This window comes from Poromitra crassiceps (assembly GCF_964638095.1).
Source record: "Poromitra crassiceps genome assembly, chromosome: 1".
In the NCBI taxonomy this organism is placed as follows: domain Eukaryota; kingdom Metazoa; phylum Chordata; class Actinopteri; order Beryciformes; family Melamphaidae; genus Poromitra; species Poromitra crassiceps.
Genome location: NC_139623.1, coordinates 113,942,044 through 113,962,056, shown reverse-complemented (window position 1 = coordinate 113,962,056; position 20,013 = coordinate 113,942,044). Strand labels below are relative to the sequence as shown.

Below are 20,013 nucleotides of genomic sequence, written 5' to 3'. Positions count from 1 at the left end.
TGCTTGTTTTTTCGATTATTTTTTTGTAAAGCACCTTGAATTGCCTTTGTGTATGAAAGGTGCTATATAAATAAAATTTGACTTGACTTGACTTGACTCATTAATGTTATTGTTACACCTGCTTTACATCCTGCTTTACCACCTAAACATGGTTGCTGTGAAAAGGCCCCATAGGTGCTGTGGGTGGCCATGCCCATGACGATCATGAATGGCATGGTCATGAATGGATGGATGTCTATTCTATTCTTCAGCCAGTAGTACCGTTGATGTAGTCCTGCTCCTCTGGGGTCATGAGAGAGACCAGATGTGCTCCACACATGCGGCAGTGCTGCTCAGCCACCTCCCAGCCCTGCCGCTTTGTGAAGTGACGGTAACAGAAGCCTTCAAACTTGTCCCAGCCGGGCTCACACACCTCCAGGTCTGAACGGGACAGGGTATCAGAGGAGAGGCAGTCAAACAGCAGAAATACAGTACATACAAACAAACAGAAATTAGAATACATCAAGGGCATTGTGTTTTTAATCCATTCACTTCTATGGTGTGTCATGTAAATTAAAGCACAAGTAAATTAAAGTAGACCTAATAGGTTGTTATAATTAAATTATTTAAAATAGGAAATTACAATATCATAGCACAGTGTAAAGTAAATACTGTAGTGCACCTGTTTGGCACAAGTCTCCTCCATAACCAGCCAGGCAAAGGCACCGTGTCGTTCCACCGTCCACACAAGTCCCTCCATTCAAACAAGGGTTCTCCAGGCAGGAATCTAAGGCATTGTGAATATGGTGTTACAACAAATGATATATCTTCTGAAAAGACAACCTACTGTGCATTTTATATTCATTGCTCAATATTTTAAAAATCCAGCTGATATTCTTAAATGGTACTATTTTTAAGCAAAAGAAGGGGGGTAAACAACTCAAATAATATTAAAAAAAATTCAAATGGTGAATATATAATTTTGCAATGTAAGTCTTCATTTGGTGAGCTGGATAGAGTGACCACCAGAGGGAGCTGTTACATCAGACATGGGACCCATTCCTCCAGAAGCTGCAGTATTGTTTATGCTCCAGTTTCAATAGCTTAAACAACTCCATGCAATTTTAAAGTGGCGGCACACTATGAAGCCTAATTTTGGTTCTAAGTCATATTGTGGTAATTTGAAAACATTGCCTATCCAAAAACACGTTATTGCTTCATTAAAAACCTCTGCAGACTGCAGAGGGGAGCTGGACGCCATCATCATCAACGGGTCTGCAGTGGAGAGAGTCAGCTCCTTCAAGTTCCTCAGTCTCCACATTGCAGAGGACCTCACCTGGACCACCACACACACCGACCAGGGGCGTAGTTGAGGGTAAACGCAAGTAAACGCAGTTTACTCAACTCTGTATTTAGCACTACACCCCTGACGATGGCGGCGGGCCGACATGAGGAGTGCACCACACTTTCTGCAAAAGTGCGGGTCCGCCAACACGCGCTCAGCATGCTCAGGCCCCAGACAGAACATGCACAGCTCGTGCGAGTCGTCGCTAGCCATCTCGGCATTGCATCGGCTGCACTGATGGAATGGTGCGTTCGCGTCCATAGCTGGGCGAGACGGGTTCGTGGACACAGTCTGGTCAGCGAGGCGAAAGAAAAAAGCACAAAGTGATTTCGGCTAACCTAGCAACGGCTACAAGCTACGGTGCGAGCAACAGCAGAAGCTAGCGCTAGGCGGGCAGCTGAGCTAGCTATACACTACCCCGGCCGGGGAGGTAATTAGCTCAAGCTAGCGTAACTCAACAGCCACAGACTGGCTAGCTAAGACTACCAAGCTAGCTGAAACAGCACGAGAGAAAAGTCCTCGTCCGCCGCTCCCGTTTGGGTTGATGGAACATGAGGAGACAGGTGTCACTGCTGGCTAAAAGCTAACCGAAGCTAGTTGAGAGTCAAAGAAAAACAGAACGTGTCTGAACAGGTTGCAAGATGGCGCGCGCGTGACGTGTTCGTCATGGGGCGGTGTGGGTGGCTGCGCCCATGCCATGGATGGTTTCATAGGGATCAATTTTTTTAGAAAATAGACGTTGTCCAGTCGGGCGTTGCATGGAGCAACTTGGCATAGTGTTAGATTCCGACAGTGGCGTGCCGTCCATTAGGCGAACTAGGCAAATGCTAGGGGCGCTTGAGCCGTTAGGGGCGCCAGAGAGTTTTTTTTTTTTTTTTACAAATACTTTTTCATGATAATAGGCCTACTATTATTTTACAGTAGTAGACAAAAAATAAGCAGAACAACGTCTCAAGTCTTTAAATAATAGTGAAATCATTTTTCTAATTCTGGCTTTCTGGCTGCCTGGGCTGCAGCACTTTCACCATGGTCCCTAATCCATACCACCCCACCCCCTGCGCGGCCGCGCCCCCTTCTACCTGCTCGGAGCTTTTTCCCAGAGTGGGGGAAGGGAGCTGGAAGGTAGGTGCTGTTTATGCCTGTGTTGCTGTCTGTTGTAGTGTAAAACGACTAAAGGGAGAGCAGGTGCTTACATGAAAGTGAGTGAGAAAAGGAGAAGATACTGAATAATGACATCACAACAGTATAATCCTAATGTTAATTTAAAATTAAATATTCTTCTAAATATGGATGAAAGTCCAAAAAATGTCAAATTTTCTTCGACGCTGCCCTCGCGGGCAGCACCGAGAGTCCCTTCCTTACAGCACCCCCTACCTAAAAGTACTTACAGCGCCACTGGGGAAGGGCGATTCTGAGCCTGCACTGCAGTGGTGGGATTAGCTGCAATATAATTTTTATTATCTTTTCTTTGCGGGGGGAAGGGGGCACCAGCAAAAATCTTGCCTAGGGCACCAACTTGGTCAGGCACGCCACTGGATTCTGAAGTTCGAAACGAAGTAAAACAGTAGATTACTTTTGAGAAAGTTGTGCCGGCTAGTACAATGACCTCTTTCCCTGCAATTGCACGCATGCAAGACCAGCTTCTCCACAGCGCGAATGACGGACCGCAGTCAATAGCTTAACCCGAGTGGACAATTCTGATATAGGCTATTGAAATAGGCTAGAATTTAATTCTCACACATCCCTACTCTATTAACACATTGAATGCCAGCCATGTTTTCATTCCTGTAGGTAAGTTGTGCCAGGGGTGTTTTTGACGATTCTGGCTCATTTTAGAAACAGCCGAGGATTCTTTTCTGTTAAGAATTCATGAACACCAATCATCTAAAAATAACTAATAGAATGTGTGCTTTCTCTGTCTAAAAGAGTTAGTTTGCAGAGTTAGTAGTTATGTAGATATTAGCCGTTGAGTACAGCATGGTTTCAGCGTCTGGAAATTTATTCAGAGATAAATGGCTTTTTGTGAAACAGTCACTTTAACCATTCATTTTTGGCATCAGTAAGACCGTCAGACATTCTAAACAATAGTTTTGAACAGTAATTTCCTCCATAACAACAGGAAACACCCCTCTCATTCAAACTCCTCCCTCCGTGTGTCTTCTCCTCCTTCCTCCTGGCTGTACAGCGGGCGTGTCAGAAGCGCTTTTGCTGCTGCCTGCCTGTGTGCCTGCCTGCCTGCTTGCCTGCGTGCAGACGCTCCTTGTGCGAGTCAAGATGGGCCGGGGAATGCGTGGGCGATGGGCAGATGTTGATTCTGGCCTTTCTGAGGTGTTTCAAAGTGTGTTTCACCTATGATCTATTTTGCAAATCGCTCTCCGCTCTCTGTGTGCTGCTGCCGGTGCGCGGCCGCTCTCAGGCAAGACACTGGATTACTGTAAAATCGCCACGGCATTTCCTTGAACGGCTTGGTCCCGCGGCAGTTTTTTCTTTGATTTCGGTCGTCTGGGGGAGCACTGTCAACACTTAGTGGGTCGGTAAAATAGATTATACACATTATCTTGCTCCAATAGTGATCTCGAAGATGTAAAAGTTGTTGATTGATGTACCACCGTCAAAAAAAAAAAAATGTTTATGTAAGACGAGTAAACTCGGCTCTGGCACTTAAGCGTTGGATTATGTAAGACGAATTATTTCGGCTATGGCACTTAAGGTGTTAAGAAACAAATATTTGTACATGTGTATGTAGCCTATTATGAATGAAACGTCTAATTACAGTAAGCGCACGCTTTGGGACATAATAACACCATGGGGATATTCACTGCGTAACTGCGCGGCAGCCCTTTAATGTGTTTCAAATGGAATATTGTTTATCTACTGCAGGGGCGTTTCTACGGGTGGGCCTGGGTAGGCACAGGCCCACCCACTTCTTGCCCTGGCCCACCCAATTTTTTTTTTTTTTTTTAATTGGTTGTTTTCTAGAGGCAAACTTGCTGCTGCCTTGCTAGCTAATGGTTTTGTAGCTTAAAAACGCAGGGCACATCATCTCCAGAGTCTAATGCATGACGACTTCATGACATCTAGGAATTTTGCGCGCTTCCCGTCATGCAATTGCCCCACCAATTTTATCCAGGCCCACCCAATTTTATCCAGGCCCACCCATAATTGAATTTCTGCCTACGCCCCTGATCTACTGTACTGTATATTGAATCTGAACTTGTTCATCCTGGCTGTCATTTGTAGCATTGTGCTTTAGGAAACTATTGGCCTGCTTGTCATGTATCAAGTCTGCCTTTCTTATCTCTAATTCCCCTTGCCCCATGTCTCAGTAAAAGCACCCTGCACTCAGCGTGTTGGAAGCTGCATCTCATCCACCAGGCTGTCACAGACGTGACGCTGTGGCTTTTAAGGGGAAGGACATGATCACACCTGTGAATACTTTTGGGCATAAACACGCCTATATGGAAGTTTGCACCGAGATGACGCCAAGCGCAGCGGGCCGACACGCCCACAAGTAGGGCTTTGCTATTCGGGCGCTAACGCAAAATTAGCGCCTTTGCGACAATAGAGCCCATAGTGTTTTTGAATGAACCCTCTCTTGTGTAGCACAGTGAAGAGACTCCCAGTGAGAATCTGCTGTGTTAGTCTCCAATAATTAATCCAAATAAAATGGAGAAGCTAATCCCTGTGTTGGGCTGAGTCAGCATTTCAGATGCAATGCAAATCCTTCTCCTGATCAAGCAGTTTAGAGGGAGAGGTTGTCAAATTATGCAGCAATTTTTATGTAGACCCGTTACCTGAAACGCCTCCCTGTCTGGCAGCAGACACTCTGGCAGGCGCTGTAGCAGCTATGGTAGTCTGCTCTTCTTCTTCAAGATCCTCCGGGTACAAGGTGGCAGCAGTCATAGACAAATCATCATCATGGTCTGTGGAGAGAGTCAGACTGGCGGTCCCCTCTAGGGGTCGGAAGTAACAAGTTACAAATTCACACAAGTAAAAAAAAAAGTATTTTTTAAAGGAATGAGTACTTTTCATGTTCCTTTTTTTAAACTGTACTTCTACTCTTTACTCGAGTATATTTTTGAGCCAGTAATCTACTTGTTACTTCACTGCATGTGTCCACTCTGGGACAGAGGAAAATGGAGAAAGAGAAGGGTAGGTGAAGAAGAGAGGGGTTCGAGAGGAAGAGATGGAGAGAGAGTTGGAGATTGGTCATATCTCAATTGAGTATGGCTATCCTTATTGTTTGATTAGCCTACCTGTTCTACTTCATTAAAATAAAATAAAAATGTCAGTAAGCAATGTCTCCTCCCGATTATTTTGCACCCTAAAAATGTTAAAATCTAAAGTAATTTGTACTTTGAGTAATGTATTAATCTGGTATCCCCCCCCCCCCTTTTTTAACTTTTATAGGTTTCTCAAATGTTCATTTTCACTTTTACACAAGTCATTTTTTATGGGAGTAATTGCACTTTTACTTGAGTATAGATGTTCAGTACTCTACCCACCACTGTGCTCTGGTTCCTCTGTAGATGGGGATGAGGTGGGGTCTTCTTGCTCTTTAGACACATCATGATGTTCCTCAGTAACAGGCGGCTCTGCGCTGTATTCCAGATCGGAGCGGGACTCCTGGGGTATGGTGGCTGGAGGCCTTGATTCCCAGCCCGGACTGAAGGTCAGAGCAGGAAGAAGTGTGATCTCTATCTCTGCTGATGGCGCATTGGTGCCAGACTCTGTCTCACTTCCCTCAGATCCGCGGCCTGTCGAGAGAGTCGGGTTTGTCAGCAGCAGCTCCGGTTTCAACGCCGGGCTTTCCCCAGAGCATTCACCCGATCCATCTTCTGATTCTGGATGCTCCTCTCCTGCCTCCTCTCCGCTTCCCTCAGGCTCACCGTCCGCGCTCTCCCCCTGTCCGGAGGCTGCGCCTGTGATATTCTGGGTGGTGCTGAGGAATACCTCGGGGCCTTGTCCTAACCCCTCCTGCTCGACTTCATGTTGGATCTCTTCAACAAGTTCAGGCCCAGATGTAGTGTTGCTTTCAGGAATGAAGGTCATGAACTCACCTGGGGAGCTAGCCTCCACCTCGGCAGAAGGAGGAGAGAGGGTTACAGGGACAGAAGATGCTAATAAAGTCACCAGATCATTCTTTTCAACAGGACTCTCTTCACTGGAGCCTGAGTCATCAGTGACTGTCGTGACTTCTACAGTTGGGATTTGAGGGTAAAAGTGTTCATTCTGGTCGGTGGAGGTGCTTGGATCCACTGAAGCACCATCAGACTCTCCATCACCATGATCGGCAGCCGAGTAGGACTCTATCGTTATGCCAGGAGTAGGATCGTAACCTGTCAAGAAAAGGGGTCATATACAATTTTTAGTGTAAACATATTTAACCACGGGACAGTTCAAGAGCACCTTGTAGTTTGATGTGAAAGTGAAGTTTGTCTATATTAACACAAGTGAAGTTTGTCTGTATAACACACGGGAGGTTACCAGCACAACTCGAGAGAAAACCAGTCACCATTGACTTGAGTTGTACTGTACTGAAGTCAATGGTGACTGGTTTTCTGTGATCAGGGAAGAACCTCCATCATAATGAAAGTGGATTGCATGACTGGCCCATATCTGAATATCTATTCAATAAAAGCCCAATATCGGCTGGATATATCACTTTAGCCCTTATTTAATGTATAGTGTACTGTAGATACTTACTCCACTCAGAGGTAGGGACCAGTCCAGAGTTGTCATTAATGTCCATATGAACTGGGCTTTGAGTGACCGGATTTTCTGTTTCTTCAGCAGCAGAGCCATCATGCTCCACTGTTGGGGAGACAGATGGATCAAGCATGTCAGTGTCCTCATCTGGGAGAGGAGCTGCAGTTTCCTCTGCAGAATCTTCTTCTGTTGGAGGGTTCTCCGTTGTTGTGTTGTCGAAGTACGTGAACGGGATGGTGAAGTGGATGCCTGCTTCCTCATCGTGGGGCGAAGTAGCCACCACTGACATCTCCTCAGCCCCACCAGCAGTGGCCTCCTCTGGCCTTCCTGACGCATCGTGAGCCATGCTTTGGTAGACCAGCTCAGCTTCAGTTGTGTGCTCCAAGTGGACATCTTCCGTGTGGTCCTCTTTGGAATCGGGGAAATCACTTTCCTGATGCACATCTGAAGAGTTGGTGAGCCTTTCACTGGCATCGGCTCCAGACGTTGCATTGACACCTGTAGTGTCCAGGGTTTCAGGCGCATGGTTGTTCTCAAAAATGTCATGAGGCTCTGTGGGTTCACCATTCGCTGGAGATCCCCCATCGGTTGTGAGGAGAGTGGATTCTTCACCAACAGTTGCAGTACCGTCCATCTCTGGAGAAGATGTTGGACTTTTGTGAGACTCTTCATGAGGGGAAACGGGGTGGCTTGTGTCTGGGCTTTCTTCAGGGGCGGGTTGATAGGACTCTGGGTAGCTGGCCTCCTCCACTGGCTCCCAGGTATCCTCAGTAGACGTGGACTCCAGATGTTCAGATGGGGGAGTGACGGAATGGTGAAGGTCCACAGTGAACAGCGGCTCCTTCTGGTACTCCGCCGTTGGGGTCTGACTCTCCACGGGACCCTGCTTCACCCCATGTTCCTCTGGGACGGGACCGGCCGTCTGGGCACCTTGGGCCTCTCTGCCCCCCTGCACTGTCACCTTGCTGAGGCTGACCTCCTGCAGCGGATTAGTCAGTGAAACAATGTCCTGGTCAATGTCCTCTGGCTCGGTGGCCAAGAAATCCTGGGGAGATTCTGTGTGAGGGCCATTATTGCCTGGAATAATAAAAAGAATGGGTGAAGGTTATTTAGGATCTGTAGAGTAACTATCCCTTGTGCTACTAAATAGGTTGAGTGTCTACGTAGGAAGCTTGCTTGGACGTAAGAAAAAAGAAAGGGCATCTATAATAGTTACCCGGCTAGCCGGGCGCTTCTTGCTCATAGTGAGCATTAGCGCCCGGCGAACGTCAACACATTTCCCATCAAATAATTGTGCCGCTCTCACGTCTAGGTATAAAAGCCAACCCTTACCTGAGCCAAAAACATGAAGTGAAGACGCTATCCGATGCGCAACATCCTTTTCTATTAATGACATATAGTTGACTCTTCCAAATTGTTGCATAAAATCCACTTTTCTGTCTTTGAAAAACCGAAAATGTAGGTGCAATACCATTTCGGAAGTGTGGGGGGCATTAGTGAGTATACAGTGAGTAAACAGTGAGTCGTTGTTCCGGGTTGCTCCAGATGAATGATTTTCGGTTTTTCAAAGACAGAAAAGTGGATTTTATGCAACAATTTGGAAGAGTCAACTATATGTCATTAAAAGAAGAGAATGTTGCACATCGGATAGCGTCTTCACTTCACGTTTTTGGCTCAGGTAAGGGTTGGCTTTTATACCTAGACATGAGAGCGGCACGATTGTTTGATATTGTTTGATGGGAAATGCGTTGACGTTCGCCGGGCGCTAATGCTGAGTATGAGCGAGAAGCGCCCGGCTAGCGGGGTAACTATAATAGCATCTTTGTTATTAGAGTTGATCAAGTAGGCACCTTCCATCACAGGTACAATTATTATAAATACAGAAGCTCAAATTGCAGTATAGCAGCCTAGCTTTGATTATGCTGCCCATAGAAATACATCAAATGTTACACCGATTATTATTATTTATTTTATATTTATATTATATAAGTATATATATTTTATTTATTATAATAATTATTATTATTATACACAGAAATGACGGATTGCTTTCTTACTTCTGAAGCAGTAGACATCGTGATGAGTGTGAGCCTCGGGGAAGCCCGTCTGGTTGCCGAAGCGATAGAAGGTTCGGACCCCAGGTTCGCCCCCACCACAGCGCTCTCTAGGGGTAACGATGGGGTAGCGCACGCTGCCGTCTGCCAGCCACCCCGGGCTGCAGTGGTTCAGCCCATCATTCCAGGCTGCGTACAGCTGACCTGTGGTGGCTAGCTGCGCCCACTGACTCTGACAGTAGGCTTTAGCCTCCCATAGGGTGAAACGCTGGGGTGCAGTGCCATGGAATACCTCTCCTATAAATAGTGATACGATGTCATGTTGTGATGATTTTCTTTTTTGACTTGCTTGATTGTGAAGTTAAACATGCTAGACATAGAGGCTACTAAGGCTAATATTAATGGTTGTCCAACAAAAGTAGTAGCGAGCACACTCACCAAACGTTAAAAACTCAGGTGCAAGGCACAAAATAGTTACTTGAAGGAGAGAACAGCCAGCACACTTGAATGTCCTTTCAAAAGAAGTGGTGCCATGATTTAAGCTGTTTTCTGTTACCCTGTATATTCTCCACATAGCAGTAGACATCATACAGCTCATCAGGCTCCAACAGCCCATAGTTCCTCACTCCTGGCAGTCCATCCATGTCCCCAAAACAGCCCTCTCTTGGCATCTGGATGGGATATCTATGGATGGAAATGTTCCACAGCATTGAAAAACCTCTTCCAAAATAGCTGTACTCTTACCCAACCACAAAGTACTTCTTTGAGTGAATGCTAAAGTGGCACTGGCCTGATCTCAAACCAAATATTTCTGCACACTTAGCCACTTGACAACTTAATCTGTGTGTTCTCATCGCATATGTGGAGAGAGCATATCAAATCTTAGTTGCCAAGCGGCTGAGTGGTCCACTATCAGCCCTCCATGCTAACAAGCCTCCATACTGGCTCTCCGACATTTCAGCAGTCTGGTAATGCTATTCATAGCACATTTTATAGTGTTGTTGTTTGCCCAAAGCTGCCGACAGTACAATTTGGGATGTTGCCAAATGGGTGCTGGAAATCTGACTGACCCAAAACTCGATTTGACCAAAACATAAAATGCGTCCAGTGACAAGTGTCCCATTTGACATTGGCCCATTTCCTCTGAGGTCCTTCACTCACTGAGTGGTCTCAGAGTCACCCTGCATCACTGAGGTCCTTACCTCACTGAGTGGTCTGAGAGCCACCCTGCATCACACTGCTCATATCCACTGTGGTAGGCAGCCAGGAGCTGCTCTGGAGTGGCAATCTGAGCCCCAATCTCCTCACAGGCGTCTCTGGCCTGCTCAAAGGTGAAGGCGTACCGGCTGGACGCGTCACGATAATGAAACACCACACCTGTTAACCCACAACCACAGGCTTATGAATTCTAATGCAATGTCATTTAGTACATTCTTTTTTTTTCCTCAATATTTTCCCCCAGATTTTTTTATCCCATTTTTATCCCCCATTAGTGCTAATTTAAATTTATTTATCCTGGTTGCTGCTCCACCCTCTGCCGATCTGGGGAGAGCCGAAACTGGCTCCATGCTTCCTCCGAGACATGGGCAGTAGCCAGCCGCTTCTTTTCACCTGACAGGGGAAGCTTCACCTGTAGGACATACAGTAGCACGTGGGAGGATCACGCTTTTCCAACGAGTTCCCCTCCCCTCACCAACACCCCTTGGTGTGGGGTTCCTATATGAAGGAAACCCCCATTTAGTACATTATTGAGTCCCAATATATTTATGTATTTGTTTATTTAATTAGTGGAACAAATGTTTCCAATGCAAATCGACTTGTTTCAAGATGTATTATTATTATTATTATTATTATTATTATTATTATTATTATTATTATTATTATTATTAATATTATTATTATTATTATTACATTGTCATTATTATTATTGTTATTATTATTATTATTGTTGTTGTTATTGTACGTATTGTTATTATTATTATTGTTATTATTATTATTATTATTATTATTATTATTATTATTATTTTCTTGATAGTAGTGCAGTGATTATGCCTTATTGTGATCTGTTTAAAGATACACATTTCTAGAAAATTCCTGAGACAAGTGAAACTGCATTGGAAACTTTGAAACAACCTTTCATGTGATCATTGTGAAAGCATCACTGATGGAAGGACACCACAAAATCATTGGTGTTCATTTTGTTTGTGTTTATATATAAGTAAGTCCCCACCCATGTGTTAATGTAATTGTTTTGAGCACCCACTTCACAGCCAGATCAGCAATAATCAATGTTTGTCAATTAAAAAGAATAATTAATTAAACAAAAATCTCTGCTGAAAAATCAACTCTTACGGCGGGTTCACACACACGCCTAGAGCGACGCTTTAAGCCACGCCTAAGCAACGCATAAAATTTAGGCGTCCTTGTTAACAGAAGAGAGCGTTCACGCTCGCGCTGCACCTACGCTGCGCTGCATTTATAGTTTAGGCGTCTGTTCTATTTTTCAGCGTCTAGGCGCGCTGAACTGTCAAGCTGGCTGTTGTTTCTGACGGACTTGGGCCATATTTTCTACCGAGTTTGTCCAAAAGGGAGGGTGGAGCGCGAATTAACGAGTGTATAGTAGGAGAGCTGTCCTTCATGTGTTCCTCTATTAACGTCTTTTCTGTCAGATGTATATATACCCCCCCTGTCTCAATGCATGTATCACTCATGGTGTTGATGACTCATAGTCACATGATTACCCGAGGGAAAATAACAATTACAGCCGGCCAGGAAATAGACAGACATCGTCACTTGCACATTGCAATAAAAAAGAGGACTCACCCATGCTATAAATCAGATCTGAAAAGTGTAAAAAACCGCTGCTCATGTGATCAGCGTAGCGCAGAGCGGGGCTTCAGTGTTGTGTCCTGTGTGAACGCAAATAGGCGCCTAGCATGCATGAAGCGATGCCTATATGCGTAGGCGTAGCTTAAAGCATAGCTTTAAGCATCGCTCTAGGCGTATGTGTAAACCCGCCGTTACTAACATGAAAATTTGCTGTGCAGTGTTTAGAAAGATTGCCCTTCAACCTGAAGACCCAGGTTCCCATTTTTGCCCCCTGCTAGCTGAGCTTGACATTTGGGCAAAAGAAAAGAGAACTATCCCCAAGAACCAGGGTCTTTTACATCTCAGGTCCTATAGGTAATCTATAGGATGAGAGGAAACCATCCCCAAGAAGCAGAGTCTTTTACATCTCAGGTCCTATAGGTAATATATAGGATGAGGGGAAACCATCCCCAAGAAGCACAGTCTTTTACATGTCAGGTCCTATAGGTAATCTTATTGGAAGAAACATGCAGTGTGAAGGCCTCGTTTATAGGATTACAAATAACTGTGGTCAGGGGAAGCATCGCCACCTTGAAAAACCAGCCTTATTAACACAGAACAAGAGCCTTGTACGTTCTGGGTTGAGTGTTTTCTGTAGTGGCTGATATATTGGGCCACGAATAACTGTGGTCAGGTGATCCATAATCTATTATTTGCTAGGTGCATAGACTGAGAAACCTGATTCATCAAAGTGTGTGTATTGCATGAGAAAGATACAGACATATGTGTCTGCACCTGTATTCTCTCTTTTTCCCCCCAGGAGACGGTTTGTTTGACCTTGAGTCCTTTCATGACTTCTCCTAAATCACTTTTCTCTGGCTCGGGCCCTGTCTGCTGACTCTGCCTGGGCTGTCAGTGGCACAGGAGTAAAAATATGTCCATCTTAAAGCAGCTACGAGCAAGATTTTCGATTGTTATTAAACAGTCTAAATTTAATATCAATGCATCACATCTTACCTCTAATAGTAGACGAGACCAACGCAGAGTAGTCTCGCTTGAACCCCGAGTGAATTGGCCAGTGTTAGTCTGTCTGTGGCCAGGGCAGATCAGGAAGTTAAATGAAACGGTTTGCAGCAGCCACTTCGGCCATAACCACAAAATAACTTCCAAAAAACCTGTTAGAATATAATGAGAGATGTTCGCGCGAGTATGCATGGCGTTCTCCTTGTTTATGGTATGTTGCTAGGCAGCGCGAACGGGGGAAGGCAGGCAGCTGCGTTTCACTTCCGGGTTTCACTTCCGGGTTTATCCGGTCCGCCGGTACGCAGAGAGAGAGAGAGAGAGCCCCCTGGTGACGCGAGTTTAGACAGACACAGACTTAAAGGCACTATGTGTGATTTTTTTGTCCACTAGATGTCGCCATTTCAAACCAAAACAAAAGTTGTTTACCCAAACAATCTCGATCCCACCCACCAGCGCAGAGCACTTCCTGGTTCCCCCGCCTCCCTCCCTCCCTACCAAGCAACGGAGAAATAAACAACTATTTTGTGCATAGCCTACCTACTGCAGACGTAAGTACATAAAACAAGCACGAATGCATCTCGGCTATGTATTTGGCTTGAGTAATGACAAATTTCATAAACCTTTAGGATATTGACAATAGTCCGCTTGGTAAGACTTATTTGTATCATCTGCTAACCGATCAAAATCCATGTCACGGTTACATGGATTTTGAAAAGGTTAGGTTACATTGTAACCTAACCTTTTGCATAGCCTGCCCTATTGCTAAGTACGGTTAGGCAAAACGTTGTCTAAAACTAGTTTGACATAGCTAAATTAGGATGATTTCAATTCAATATTGGGGACATCGCTAGCTAACCACAGCTGTCTGTCAACAGTGAGCAGCTTAGCCTGTGTTTTTGTTCCGTCTGCTAATACCAAGACATGGCCAAAATGTATTCATAGTGCAACGCTAGTATTTTCTCATTGTTAGAGTTGTTCAAACTAATTTCAAACGCTTGAATCACTGCTGTTTTTTATAGGCAGGCAAACCAAGGTGTATGCCTGAAGCCCAGGCTAGCACCAGTGGGACACGGAGGAGAGGAGGCAGGGTCGCAGAGAGGAAGGTCGGCTGTTGGATGATAGCAGATCTTGTCAACATCCTGAAGAACCGCATAGCTGATGGAACTGGTCACGTCATTCTGGTGTAGCCCATATTTTAGTTTAGCAAATAAAGTATTTTTTCTGATAAACGAAGTTGTGAAATCAATGTACTGAGAAACATCACATACACTGTCTATTATATAAAGTAGGCTATACTGTATATACACAGAAACACAAATACTGGTAGGCTACTGTAGCTAGACACACTCAGCTTTAGGCAAATCTAATGTTACAATGGAGAATAGTGGCCAAGAGACATGGATGAAGTCATATCAACTTTATTGGTGTACAGAAGATTGCAGACAGCAAACATAAAAAATTATGGAACATGTATTATACAGGTTTGCTATAAAAGCACAATTTCTCCATCTCAAATATCATAATCGTGGGCGTCAGCTCTTCTGGATGACTGGCACCTTGAAAATCAGACAAATGGAAATGTGTTTAGTATTCATTTGAATCATCTATTTTGTAGCTGCTAGATATCAAGGCAGGGTTCGTCCACATTGTCATAGATACTTTTACCAAACCTTGATTTGTTTGGACGGTGTTACAGCTATTTTCTAATGTAACGTTGCTTAGGTAAATATATGATATATGATATATATGATATATGATACAGAATAGAAAAACAAACTGCTAACATTAGCAAAGCTAGCTTTCCTCCATGGCATTTCTAAGTGTTTACACATTACTATACCGTTCTGCGTCATAGTGACAGCAACTGGACGTAATTATAACAGAAAATGCATGTGAAATTTGTAATGGGAAGTAACGTTATGTCATGCATGTCAACTTGTCACCAGAATGTCTGTGTATAAGTTATACATGAACGACAACTAATCAAATCCTGCAACAGGCCATAGTAGCAGTGTAAAGTCATTTGAATATCCGTGAAAAGCAACAGTTAGCCAAGTGATTACAACATTCCCAGAACAAATTCACAATATCGATAACAACTTGTACATTTTGCTATCATGCCTAACGTTACTGAAATGGGACATGCAAAAGCTATAACGTTACTTACCATTATGTAAGTACAGGAGAACACGCCAGCTCCGAGTCACTTTGCAGGCCAGATATAGCTGCTCGTAGGGCTCTCCATCTAGTGAAAGCCAGACCGGCAAGGTTGACTCTGGTCTGAGATATTTCTTTTCGGCGGCGATTTGGCTAAAGTATGAAACCGCAAACATAAGGTGGATCAGAGAATGGAATGTCTGGAATGCCCGCATCAGGGATCCGCCATCTTTGTCTACAAAATTCTGTTTTGGGCTGTGGGCTGGGAGGGGCTCACTAGTACCCTGTACTACGAAGCTGTCTTAACAGACCCGCGATCTGTCACTTTGATCTGGTTTGACTGAACAGGATCAAAGCTATCTAGTTTAAGGATACTACGACGCTGGTTTTCTAGTCGATAACTGAAGCTGGGATCTGCCTGTGCACGCGCACGTTTTTCGCTCGTGCACAGGCGCGCGTCCACGCGAAAGAGGTGCGCTAGCCAATCACATTATGAACAGCTGAGTTGATCCACGCCCACACCCATTTCCACACCCATTTCCTCGTTCAATGAAAGCGCAGTGCATGATCAGAGTTTTAGCGGATATTTAATGTATCCGCGATTTAATGTCAGAATGAAAATCCGCGTTGGATAGTCTGCTGAAGGGCTGTCTAAAGCAGCAGCTTGTATTCACATCAGTCATTTGATTTACTTTGATCAGCGATTTCTGTCTGATACAGCTGCATTGATACAGCAGCAACAAATGTAAATGTGTAATCTCAGTCTATACATTTCCACAATCTGTAAGCCTATTTAGACCATAGATTTAGAAACGCATGCTCAATGAATAATGATCTCTATCACTCATGTGTGTGGTTGCACTGATCGAATAATTCATATATAAAATAGCCTAGTATAAAGCCTAATAGCCTACTATAAAAGAGAAAACTGCTGAACTGAATTGAGACGATGCGGGCATAGTTATCATTGATAAAAACTAGCCTATTTTTGCTCATATATTGGCATACAGCCTACAGGACACAGTTCCAGCTGAAAGATGCAAGAATAGCCTGCATATTTAGTATTGGGGCTATCCCATATTTATCCCATATCTACAGTATATTATATGTATAGGCTTTTCTGGCATGTAGGAGAATATCACCCTCACTCCATTTGAGGGTCCGTTCATGATATGCGCCGCGGTGATTAATAGTGATTTCTCCACGCATCGTTGAGCTGTTAAGACATAAAGTGGTAAGTAGGCTTAATTTAATTATGTAGCCTACAGAGCCACGAATGTTTTGCTTGTTCTATTCTCAGTTGACTGCAATCTATTTTTCATATGGCGATCTTATGAATGGTGAGTGACTCCAGAGAGCCGATTATATGGGTCTCTCATGGATTTTGATCTTATCCTCTGAAGCTAACCTGTAGCCTGTACTACGAAGCTAGTTTAATGCCTTATCCGAGTAAGTTTGAGTTTAAACCTGGTTTAGCCGTACTACAAAGCAAGTTAACTTTCAATCACCATGGCAACTGACGCTGCAAAGCTAACCTGGTCGCGACCAGGTTAGCTTCAGAGGATAAGATCAAAATCCATGACAGACCCATATAATCGGCTCTCTGGAGTCACTCACCGTTCATATAAGATCGCCATATGAAAAATAGATTGCAGTCAACTGAGAATATAACAAGAAAAACATTTGTGGCTCTGTAGGCTACATAATTAAATTAAGCCTACTTACCACTTTATGTCTTAACAGCTCAACTATGCGTGGAGAAATATGATCACTATTAATCACCGCAGCGCATATCATAGGCTAAACGGAGCCTCAAATGGAGTGAGGGTGATATTCTCCTACATGCCAGAAAAGCCTATACATATAATATAGATGGGATAAATATGGGATAGCCCCAATACTAAATATGCAGGCTTCTTGCATGTTTCAGCTGGAACTATGTCCTGTAGGCTGTATGCCAATATATGAGCAAAAATAGGCTAGTTTTTATCAATGAAAAGTATGCCCGCATCGTCTCAATTCAGTCCAGCAGTTTTCTCTTTTATATTAGGATATCATTATTATAGCCTATATATGAATTATTCGATCAGTGCAACCACACACACATAATGAGTGATAGAGATCATTATTCATTGAGCATGCTTTCTAAATATGGTCTAAATAGGCTTACAGATTGTGGAAATTTATAGACTGAGATTACACATTTAATGTACATTTACACTCGCACAAAGCTGTAGGAGACAGAAATCGCTGATCAAAGTAAATCAAATGACTGATGTGAATACAAGCGGCAGCTTTAGACAGTCCTTCCCCCAACTATATCCAACGCGGATTTTCATTCTGCCATAGGTTACATTAAATATCCGCTAAAATCTCTGATCCCACTGTGGCTGCGCTTTTTCATTCAATGAGGAAATGGGTGTGGAAATGGGTGTGGGCGTGGATCAACTCAGCTGTTCATAATGTGATTGGCTAACGCACCTCTTTCGCGTGGACGCGCGCCTGTGCACGAGCGAAAAACGTGCGCGTGCACAGGCAGATCCCAGGTCCACTTACACAGTAGAAAACCAGCGTCGTAGTATCAGTTAACTAGATAGCTTTGATCCTGTTCAGTCAAACCAGATCAAAGGGACTTATCGCGGATCTGTTAAACTAGTTTCGTAGTACAGGGCTCTGGTCGCGACCAGGTTAGCTTTGCAGCGTCAGTTGCCATGGTGATTGAAAGTTAACTTGCTTTGTAGTACGGCTAAACCAGGTTTAAACTCAAACTTACTCGGATAAGGCATTAAACTAGCTTCGTAGTACAGGCTATAGGTCGGCCTCTCGGGGGAGGGGTTTCTATGTAAACAGGTTCGGGTTGTAGGGGGAAGAAGAGAGAGGGCCATCACAACACAGGGAGGGGGCGTGGCTTAGTTGTAAACACAGAAATGAATCACTGTAACTCCTCAACATATACAAGGTATTGGTTTGGTGATATTTAATAGTGCAGAATCCTACACATAGTGCCTTTAATAATCATCAAGAGAGCAATCTCCGATTCACACGGCTTTGGTCTCAGCTACTATTATAGGTAAGATGTGATGCATCAATATTGTAATTATACTGTTTAATAACAATCGAAAATCTTGCTCGTAGCTGCTTTAAGTTATTTAAAGAGTAAATCCACACTAAATCACACAGGGCAGAAAATTGCTGCTGCACTCCTCTATGTGATTTAGTGTTGATTTTTGTATTTTTCATAACATGACTGATGGGTAGTAAATCAGCTTTTTGGATGAGATCATGTAATAGGTTTCCAGTGCAGCTCAGTTTGCCTCGAGAATGAAGTGACATTATCTTGAAATGAGGCAGATCGATACACTTGTTTCAAGACGAGTTTTTGATATTTCACCTGGGCTGTAAATGTCATTGGACCACAACTAGATGATCTGCTTTGGCTGTGACCTCACAGCAACCTGAATCACTGTGGAATATTTCAATGTGAATTAGAAAGAACCTAGCAAGAACTCACACACTGATTTAAAAAGAGAAGAAAAATCTGCAAAAAAAGAAGAAAATGCACGGAAATATTTACAAAAGGTGTTGCAAAAGTAACAGAAAATGCAGGAAGGCAAAAAAAATGTTTTGACATAATTCACTGTCAATGTGTTAATATGGGAATCAATTAATGTCAACACATATTTTGAATTGCTTCCTTTAATATTTGGATTTCTTATTATTATCCTGCTAACACGTTACAATAAGGGTACATTAATCAACGGTTAGTGAGCCCTTAATGAGCATTAGCTAATCTGCTTAACGGTTAGTTAATGCTTAATAAGCCTTAGCCTAACTAACCATTAATTAACAGCCTCGACCATAAGCTTGCTCTAACCTTAAAGGATGGCTTTACCGTGGTGAATATGAAGATTTATTAAATGTAACGCACCTATGGAGTTGGAATCCGTTGAAATTCCGCACCGTCCGGGGGGACGGTGCGGGGTGGGAAATCCTCTGGTTTTCTAAGTCCACGCCCACCCCTCAGGCATTTGGCTGATATCAAACTCCAGTAGGTGGCCGTAATGCACATATATATGTTTGCCAACTGCCATAAAACTCAAAGAAGAAGAAGAAGAAGGCATTTGGCTTGGTTACTCTGGATAGCTAACATTAGCATAGCTACAGAACGGCTACATTACCAAGCTCGCTTCGATCTGGGTGTTTGCAGTCGCCATTTCAAAGAGGACGACTATATCTGTATGATCCACACTGCTAAGGAGTAAAATAAAAATGGATCAAGGCTTCATATCATAATCCAACGTGAATTCAGCTGGGTTCCCTCCAGAACGAGACTGGCTCAGCCTGTTTCAAGGGGGCTGTTTGCGGTGTCTGCTAACGTTAGGCTATTGTGTTGTTGTATTGGCGTTTGTGGTGTTGTGGCTTTTAGTCAATATTGGACAGTAAATATGCCTTCTTGCGATGCAGTTGGCTGTATTAACCGTACCTCAAAGAAGGGTGGTTTCCGCTTTTTTCAGTGAGTGAATGAAATTGTCAGTGGTCACTGCTAACATTTGACCATGGACTGTAAATAGCGTCCTTTCCACACACACTGAATATACCGAAATGCTAGACTTGATCATGGACAAACGGCCGCACTCATAACGTTAAGGTGTGTTTGACCTAACGATAATATAAATATTAACGTTAATGCACTCATAGTACTGTACTGACATCAGGTGACAAGCTGAAATGTCAATTCTTCTAGCAAATCTAGGTACATTTCAGACTTTAACGTAGTGTCCAGTCTTGTCTGAGGTGAATGCAAGTGAACTATATTTTTCAAGCCTGTCTTTGAATAAAAGTTGTACATTGTGTTATACTTGAAAACCATGTCTCTGCTCCCTTTTTGTGTTGACAATTACAACAAATCTGTATGGTTTATATGTTGGCATTAAACCG

At 43.6% G+C, this 20,013-nt stretch overlaps 1 protein-coding gene across 1 annotated transcript in view; it reads right to left on the bottom strand.

The window, feature by feature from the left end:
* The window catches only part of bcan (brevican), a gene marked incomplete at both ends in the record, with an annotated part of 45,714 nt that overhangs the window by 11,625 nt on the left and 14,076 nt on the right, over positions 1-20,013 (bottom strand). The window contains 8 exons of the mRNA XM_083632684.1: positions 262-420; positions 662-766; positions 5,119-5,277; positions 5,830-6,663; positions 7,031-8,110; positions 9,091-9,384; positions 9,644-9,771; positions 10,290-10,464. Of these exons, the coding sequence (XP_083488810.1) occupies positions 262-420; positions 662-766; positions 5,119-5,277; positions 5,830-6,663; positions 7,031-8,110; positions 9,091-9,384; positions 9,644-9,771; positions 10,290-10,464 (2,934 nt within the window). The remainder of the gene's footprint in view (positions 1-261; positions 421-661; positions 767-5,118; positions 5,278-5,829; positions 6,664-7,030; positions 8,111-9,090; positions 9,385-9,643; positions 9,772-10,289; positions 10,465-20,013) is intronic.